Source organism: Primulina eburnea, chromosome 6 (assembly GCF_022965805.1).
Source record: "Primulina eburnea isolate SZY01 chromosome 6, ASM2296580v1, whole genome shotgun sequence".
Classification (NCBI taxonomy): Eukaryota; Viridiplantae; Streptophyta; class Magnoliopsida; order Lamiales; family Gesneriaceae; genus Primulina; species Primulina eburnea.
The window spans coordinates 36116799-36126280 of NC_133106.1; the positions used below are offsets into that span (position 1 = coordinate 36116799).

At 35.4% G+C, this 9482-nt stretch overlaps 1 protein-coding gene across 4 annotated transcripts; it reads right to left on the bottom strand.

Annotated features, from left to right (window-relative positions):
• Positions 1 to 880: 880 nt before the first annotated feature.
• LOC140834826 (cold-responsive protein kinase 1-like) lies at positions 881 to 5738 on the bottom strand. 4 transcript variants are annotated; one of them, XM_073199973.1, is made up of 9 exons: positions 5484 to 5738; positions 5197 to 5405; positions 4181 to 4319; positions 3037 to 3149; positions 2407 to 2617; positions 2078 to 2312; positions 1790 to 1940; positions 1335 to 1481; positions 881 to 1258 (listed from the first exon to the last, which is right to left on the bottom strand). In XM_073199973.1, the coding sequence occupies exons 3-9, from the start codon at positions 4263 to 4265 to the stop codon at positions 1250 to 1252; spliced, it is 951 nt and encodes a 316-aa protein (XP_073056074.1). In that variant the 5' UTR covers positions 4266 to 4319; positions 5197 to 5405; positions 5484 to 5738; the 3' UTR covers positions 881 to 1249. The 4 variants fall into 4 exon arrangements, with proteins under 4 accessions (XP_073056074.1, XP_073056073.1, XP_073056070.1 ...); XM_073199972.1 differs by having other exon boundaries at positions 881 to 1481; positions 5197 to 5401; XM_073199969.1 differs by having other exon boundaries at positions 881 to 1481.
• Positions 5739 to 9482: the final 3744 nt, after the last annotated feature.

Sequence of the window (9482 nt, forward strand, 5' to 3'; positions counted from 1 at the left end):
TAAAGAGCGGAATGGTGAAAACATTCGTTCCAGAGCTGGAAATAGTGTACTTGCCTGAAGGAAGTCATTTTATCCAAGAGCAATCGCCTGAGGAAGTGAACTACCTTATTGTCAACTTCCTCAAATGCCATGTCTAATTACCATGCTGTATTGGGGTTAATGGTGTTGAGGGAAGACTCGGCAGCACAAGTATTGTAACTTTTGTGTGGAATAATTGGTGTTTTCTATTTGTTTCAGAATAAACACGTGAGACTCAATCCCAAGTTATATGTACAATTTGATCACCATTAAATTTGGGAATATGGTGAAAATAACTAAATTTCACATGAATTGGTGGCTCGAGTCGAGTGTTTGGATTGGATATCCATGACAAGTGACATTAAAAAGTGGCTATAATATATAGTTGAACTCGAGACTTCATATCTGTGAGACTGACAAGAAAATCAATCGAAAACCAAGGCAAAGTGGGATTAATTAATCACGTGATATTTAGGATAAACATTACCATGGAAATAGGCTCACTTGATTTTAAAACATACTGATCATGTACATTCAAAATTACCCATTCAATTCCCAACATATTCCTCTCTCCATAACCATTGTGACACTAGATGGAGATTCGTGTTCTATTTGATTTTGTTGTCTTCACATATTCTTAAACGTGAAAAGGGCGTGTGTGCCTACTTCTTTTCATCTGATTCATTAAACAGCTTTTGTAACATATTACTATTCGAGTCCTTATTTCGTCGTCATCATTTAAAAAAACCTAGCTTCACCGTTAATTTTGTCATCTGGAATGTAATTGTACGAGGGGTGCATGATTTGTTTGGTACATATCACTGAAAACTACTTAAAACAATAAACTCCAGAAGATCAAAAGTTGACACCATGTAATGAATTCTTATACCAGAAAAAGAATTAACAGCCCTGTAAAGCTGTAATTTAAACTCGTTCAATCCTATCCACACAATATCATAACCTTTCTTGGGGTTATGGAAACGTCCTGAAGTCTACACTCTTACAGTCCTACTCCATCAAATAAATCCCAAGGTGCGCCCAACCAACGAACCCAATAATCGAGCAACTGGTTTTTCAGAACTTAGGATCCAGGCCGCCCTTGCAAAATAATGAAAAGGAATATTTACAAAATTCAGTTATCTTGGGGTAACCTGAGTGATTGTGATGGGAAAAGTACTCATCTGATGGCTAGTAGAAGCTTCTGAGGACTTATTCTTAAACATTGTGCCACTTAGCCGAGCTGAGGTTTCAAAGAAGCCGGGAGGCTTGAGTTGATTTTCGTTAAGACGTACATTTTTTGAGAGCATTTCAATGACCTGGCTCATTAGGGGCCTTCTGCTAGCATTTGCTTGGGTGCAGAAAAGGGCCACTTTCATGTACCTAAGAACCTGGTCCTCTGGAAATGATTCCAATTCTGGGTCGACAAGATCCAACAGTTTACCTTCTTCGTGCAGCTCCCAGGCCTGTGAAGCAACCAATACAGATGTGAGAAGGTTATAGTGATAGGAACAAACTATAAAAATAACTCTAAATAATATAATGGCTTGGAAGGATACAACTTCAGGGGGAAAAACAATTTAGATCTGGAAATGAAGTTTACTTCCTAGATACTAGTCCATTTTATCTAACTTATACGAGGAGAGACTGAGTGGACAAAGGGTAAATAACTCAATCTCATTTTTGCTGTTCAGTTAACATTTTTGCTGTTCAGTTAACAGAGTATAAATAATACAAAAGGTGATACAAAAAAGTACAACCAAATATTCCTCACCCATTCGACAAGCAATTTCTGCATTCCTCCGTGATTGGTGTTTCCACTGCTCTTGCCACTCACAACTTCAAGAGTTAGAACCCCAAAGCTGTATACATCGGCCTTCATAGTTAACTGACCACCTAAGGCATATTCAGGTGCCAGGTAGCCACTGCTTAGAACAAATCCAAGGTACAAATTAGGACCATAACTTTCAAAGTTTCAATAAATACAACTTCAAATTAGATGCCAGGATTCCCATGCCATTATAAGTTATGGTGTAGTATCAAAGAGGAAAAGGAGACATACGTTGTTCCTGCTATTTTTGTGCTGATGTGGGTGATATCTTGGGGGAAAAGTTTAGCTAATCCAAAGTCTCCAATTTTAGGTCGGAAGTCCTCGTCCAGTAGTATATTACTAGCTTTGATATCTCTGTGTACAATGTGAGGTAAAAGTTCTTCATGAAGATATGCAAGTCCACGAGCAGTTCCCAAGCAAATATTAGACCTCTTTTCCCAGTTCAGATTAACAGACCTGTTCGTACCTGAAATACATGCAAATATTATGTTCAGTCTACGTTGGATATCGTAGGAAACTTCTAAATAGATTCAAATGGCACAGGACTCTTATCAAATTACCTAACAATGCTCGATCGATGCTCTTATTCTCTAAATATTCATACACCAAAATGTGGTTGGTACCATTGACGCAGCACCCAACTAACTCAACTAGGTTTGGGTGTTTAACATTGGATATAGTGTCAATCTCAGTCAAAAACTCACGCGCTCCTTGCTTTGACCCGGCAGAAAGTGTCTTCACAGCAACTTTCTTTCCATTTTTTAGAGTTCCCTATGAGATTGGAGTGGGATTAATACGAAGAAAAAAAATGCATGAATGATAGTTGGACGTTTCAATGTCCCATCAACTTAATAGTTCATAAATAAGATGCCATTAAACAAACTGGTTGAAGCAATTTTCTCTGCCTACAATACCGACGATTAAGTGAAAAACCAGCTTGGAGATTTTTTTATTTCCTTTATGCATGTTTATTTGCTTTAAAGACATCCTTCTGGTATATAAATTAGAAAGATGATCAACAGGAAGAAATTACTTAGAGCTTCAACGCATGATAGATCTTAATACCAGCAAAGGGCGGTGAAAATCAGATTACATACTGGCAGAAAGATGAAACTTGCCGTGCGATATTTACCTTTAAAGTTTCTCGTTAAAACATGATGAATATAAACTATGCAGCATTGAGTTAATACCTTGTAAACTGTCCCAAAACCTCCTCGTCCTATTTTGCTGCTGTGTTGGAAGTTGTTTGTTGCTTCTCTTAATTCATTGTATGAGAAGTTCTTTGTCTTAGAGATTTGGGGCCCTACAGATATAATAGAATCAATCAAATCAAAGGAAACAAATATACGAAGTAATAATTTCTGGCCCATCTTAAGAAAAATACTGAATGGAAATAAGCATCATGACCAACCAACCACATGATTATTTTTTCGGTGCCCCTGCATGTTTCCTAAATTAAGATTGATGTTTGCACATCCAAGGACTTGTCCAGATCCCAAATATGTTATAGATACGAGTTACAGGTAGTTCAACGAGTGTGTTACACATGCAAGCTCATACTCATGTTTCCCGTGGCAACAGTACCTATTTTGTGCTGTAGAATTAGGTTAAGCTGATGCTGAACAGTCGGACTTATTTCCATCCACTTCAAACATTTACACATCCGTGGCAGCAAATGACACAAATAACAACAGGGAATGAGGTACATCTCTTGTAAGTTATTTTGATCATGCGTTTAAATTTTGATAATCAAATACCATTGGGCATAGTCATAATGATTGAAAAATTGGTTCAGGGATGTATAGCTCACAACTAGTTACATAGGTGATATTTTGAAGTACTTATAGATGGTTCACTACTGAACTGCCAATATGATTGCACACGATAGCCTTAGGCACGACACGATTCATCTCGCTACATTCAAAATATTAGACACATCCTTAAATAAGGTCCTCAATGTGAATCCTCCTTGTCCATCTACATAACTTCAAACAGTCCTTTTTAGCATCCCAAACTTACAACCTCTCGTCCAACTCACCAAACTATCAACAGCACAACCAAAATTTTCAGTTCATGGTCTACATAGTGAAAAATTTTGAACTAGAAGTTAGTCATCTTTCATAAGATGCCAAAGCAACAATGTCAAAATGATGAAGCTGCTTTGTGACTGAAACATCAGCATCCGTGGAAATGAAAGCAATCATGAAGTCATAACCTCTGGTTCGGGCATGAAATGGTATATTTTCAACAAAAACTAGGATGCATAACCTTCAGAGCTTAGTGGTTCTACAGTGAACACCACAAAGAATGTAGATTGAATTATGAAGCACAAACCTTCTTGGTCTTCCGTCGAATGATGAGCATTTTTGTTCCGTTTCTTCTGGTGCAAAGTTGAGGCACCAAAGCAGCAACAGCCCATGTCCCTGTATGGTCTATTGCGCTGATCTGCCGACCCCAACACTGGTGTCTCAATCTGGAGAACAAAGAGCTAGATGAGACATTTCTATCAGACATCACTAGCTTTTTTCATGGAATTTCTTAAACTATCGCAAAGGGCAGCACAGTTCGTTATGTGAATTGAATTTTAGTGTCCATTGGTAATTTATAGCAATTTCAAAAATCTAAGTTTCACTTCCCAAACATGTAGGTCTTCATTTCACGTCTATTGCCCTCCATCTTTCAAATCCTAGTTTCAGAATCGATTTGGCAAAACTTGTTAAAATTTATACTTGAACCTAACTCAACCCCAAAAGCTAGCTCAAGGGGAAGGATTGTCCAAACATACGTCCATGAATGAACATCTGAAACGTGAAGTTTACAAATGACCCAACTATGAGAACGTAAAATTTACAAATGACCCAACTATAGGCAGTAGGTGGTCCAACTATAGGCAATCTAACACATCACAGTAGACTCTTGGCTCTGATATTATGTTAAAGATTGAGACATGAACCTAACTCAACCCCAAAAGCTAGCTCAAGAAGGAGGATTGTCCAATTCCATATATGCAGCTCTCACGTATTTTATCCAATCCAAGGAGTATTGTCCAAGTTCATATATGCAGTTCTCAGATATTTTATCCAACCGATGTGGTACAACTAACACACACGCCCAGGAATGAACATCAATCTAACACATCACGGTAGAACTAGGCTCTGATTACATGTTAAGATTAAGACTTGGACCAAACTCAACCCCAAAAGCTAGCTCAAGAGGAGGATTGTCCAATTCCATATGTACATCTCTAAAGTATTTTTTCCAACCGACGTGGGCCAACTAACGATTATTTTCATGCAAATAATTAAAAAATTTCAGGATCACAATTTCCAAAGATGAAAAATTTACAGTACCGAGTTTCAATGCACCAGGTGACTAACCCACCATCCTCGCACCACCAGTTGGCTAGTCCCACCCCCAAAGCAACAGAAAGGCCCCCACACTGAACCCCCACCCCGCCTACACTCAGATGAACACACGAACCACAAATTCATACAGAAAAAGCAAGACAGCCCCTCCTCTGAGATCGCCTGATTTTGATCCACACACACAATTCGCCTAGCTACACCAAACCGAGAGACATCAAACAATTTGTAAACACACCAACAAGCAAAATTGAGCAGGCAATACAGATACTAACAGATTATTCAGCGAGATCGAAGCTCGATAAGAATGAAGGAGGCTGCAAACTCCTGAAACACCAGCTGGAGAGCAGCAAACGAGGGCGTATCGCGTGTAGCAATTCAAACATACAGAATGGGATCGTGTTTTTGTTCGCTGCAGAGAAACAATCAAGAGTCATTTCTATAGCGCGAGCGGTTTGTATTTGTATATCTTCGCACGAATAGACGGTGACTACGCCATCTCAGGTTCAACGAACTCAACTAGATTTTTCGAATCGCGGCCTTGAAAATTATAAAAACACCCCCAGACAATATTAGTTTACTCATTCCACTACGTTTCTTTATGCGTGTCGTAAGTGTAATTATCTCATTCCACCACGTTTTACTTTTTGCATGTAATAATATAATTATCGAAAAATATAAAAAAATTATTTAAAATCAAATATTTTTTTGAATATGTGTTTTAAAAATCATGTACATATACATAAACTCTATTTTTAAACCACACAATAAGTGATGTGTGAACTTCCACACGTTTGTTGCTTTTTGGTCCCAATTTGAACTTTCAAAATTTTAACTTGTTTTCCTTCTCGAAAATGACTGTCGCGCATTGAAATTTTTGTCAAAATAAAATGTTGAGTAGTTCATTGTGGTGTTTTTTATTATTTTTATCTGTCGTACATCGAAATTTTTGTCAAAATAAAATGTTGAGTAGTTCAATATTGTTGGTGTTTTTGATTTTTTTTAAAAAAAAAAATTTACTTGTTTATATTGTACATTTGAAATTGTCAATTGATAGAATGGAAGTCTTAATTTATTTGAATTTTAGCAAGAAAAATACTTCTTAAATTGGAAAATTGGAAAAAAGATGTAAGAGTTAGGTAGAGAAAAAATAAACCAACAAATTAAATGGTTGGGATATTTTATAGCTTGTCTATTTGAAAATTTACTTACTCTAGGTTCGAGATTATATTTGACATATATATTTTAGCAAGAAAAGTACTTCTTAAATTGAAAAATTGGTAAATATATATATATATATAATAGTTAGGTAGAGAAAAAGTAAACCAACAAATTAAATGGTTGGGATATCTTATAACTTGTCAATTTGAAAATCTACATATTCTGAGTTCGAGATGATATTTGACATATATATTTTATCAAGAAAAATATTTCTTAAATTGAAAATTTGGAAAAAGATATAATAGTTAGGTAGAGAAAAAGTAAACCAACGAATTAAATTGTTGGGATATTATATGCATATATATATATATACACACACACATACACATACATATACATATATATTTTAGCAAGAAAAATACTTCTTAAATTGACTCGATTGCATTATAAATTTAGAATTGAATGGAACCTGGTGGAACAACCAAATGAAATCGTAGAAAGTTGAAAATAATAGAAGAGGGAAGAAATCACAAAGAGAGAAATATGTATCGATATTTAAAAGAAGCTCGAAGAAGATTCGGATGGCATTTTAACCTGTATTTTTTTATGTAGGTCCCCATTATTTAGCCGATTAACACGAGATCTCGGTTTCTAGTGTATTTCTTTCTATTTAAATAATGTTTTAGTTTTTTTCTCCTCCTCTAAGTATGAGTGTAATTATCTCAAATATAGAATGAATACATTAATCTTATAAAGCTCGTCACGTACAATTTTAATTTATGACCCAATCTATTGGAACGATTTCCAACTCATTTATTGAGATCCCACTACACTGGAATAGTTTGGTTAGGAGACTAGAGTTCACATGTATTATAAATTATTTTTGTTAAATTACAAACAACTAAAAAATATTTTTCATACAAATCATTCTTAAATTCTTTTTGTCATCAATAGATTTGATGAAGTATGACATTTGGTGAAAATAAGTGGGTTAGACAAAAAAAATCACTTGGACAAAAAAAAAGAAGTGACTTGAACAAAAAAGAAACGAAGTGGCTTAGACAAATATTTTTTGTCGATATCGTCGAACCAACCAATCGAATACTGATTAATACAATCGATCAAACACTATTTGAAAACAATTCTTCTGCTCATAAACAAAATGCTCAAAATCTTCTTGGAAATTTTGTTGTCTTATTTGACAATTTATATCTATATGCATCAAAATCTCCATTTATATATCTCTCGATTCGAGAAATCGAGATAAAAGGAGGTGAAACAAATAATACACAACTTTCTAGTTATTGAAGTATATACAATAATTTTGTAATTTAAATATTATTAGAGAAATATTTTAATGATATTTTTAAATACATGGACCTAATTATATGTTCCAACAAAATTCATATCATTGATCAGCAATTTTTTTTATATTTTGTTTATTTAACTTTATACTCCATTCAATAAAAAAATCGCACTCTTATTTGTTTATTTATTTATATGATATTTCCAAAATAATTGATGTCATTTTTGAAATTAACTATATCTATAAAGTGTCAAATATTTGGTGTAATACACATGTAGATAGTATATATTTCTTTAAATTGAAGTTCAGTTATATCCCTACCTGGCTCGTTTTGTTTTTCTTCCGATTCATTTTATCATAATTAATGTTTAGTCTTTCTTTTTTTCTCAAAATCACAGTATGATTTTTATTCAAATATAAACTAAATTAATTTTAAAAAAAAACCGTGCCAAAGTTCACTTGTACATAATACACTATGGAAAAAAAAATTTAAATACTGAATTTTATAAATTTTAAATGTTATTTGAATTTTTTAATATTTTATTTTTTGCGTGGATAAAACAATCAATTTTCATGACTATTATTAGAGGAAGATTTGGTGACAAAAAAAGAGAGCGAAAAAAGAAACAGAAACCCTAACCCCACCGCGCTGAACAATCTCCTCTCTCTTTTCCCAACTACAGTACTTGCTGTCGCCTTCAATTGCGACTTTCCCACCACCATTGCCCCTCTCCACTCTCCATCCACACACGCAATTATATTTTATTTTAGGGTTTTTGGTAATTTGGTATCCTAGATGAATAATCATAATAACAAAACCAATTCGACCCAATCCCCACAACCGCCAGTTGCGGCTGCTGCCAAGGACTCCGAGGAAGACTTCCCTACAGCCAGTTCACCCCTTCCCGAACCTCCTTCTGCGGAAATATCTGAGGACTCGCCTTGCGAAGACGACGTGGTTATGGAGCTCGCACCCGACAAGGATTCAGCGCCTGGGGCGTTGAATTCTGCTGATGATCCCATGGATGAGGATTTTGTGAATCCGGCTACTGTTTTCTGCATAAAGCTTAACCAGCCGAAGTCCAATTTGCTGCATAAAATGAGTGTTCCCGAGCTCTGCCGCACTTTTAGGTGTTGTTCTCGTGTATACTATGGAGTGGTTTCGTCTTTAGTTAGGAAATTTGGTCTGGTTCAAGAAATTGTGGTATCGTATTTCTATTAGTTTTCAGTAGGAAGATTATATTTCGAGTTGTTTTTTTTTATCATTCTCGGTACCCGATGTGTCATTAAAGTTGGTGAAGAAAGCCTATAGGCAGGAGGATGGAAAATTGGGCAGTTATGAGGTTTCTATGTGGTCTTGACTTATCTTCCATTTTGAGATGCAAGGATCTTTGCCTTCTTTTTGTGATTTTCCAGCAGTCGATGACGGTTGATGAGTTTTGTTTTATATAAGCTGCTAGTTGCTGCTTTCCGTTTGTGGTGTTAACCAATGTTTTACACTGCCTCGCTTTTATTATACCGAAGGTCTGATTATTTGTTATTTGAAGTATTCTAATCTTGGTCATGGAGAAACAAGTTGTTTGGAATTATGGTAACATGAATCTATACATTCAAATTTTCTATTATTTTTGAAAAGTTGGGGCTACCATTTTTGTTTACATTTATTATCTTCTTCTTTCTGTCGGGGCTTCATTTTTATTACCCTTTTGAGGAGTAATTTTTATTGTTGTATTGCAGTGCTGTTGCTTGGTGTGGGAAGTTAAATGCCATAGCTTGTGCATCAGAAACTTGTGCTAGAATCCCCAGG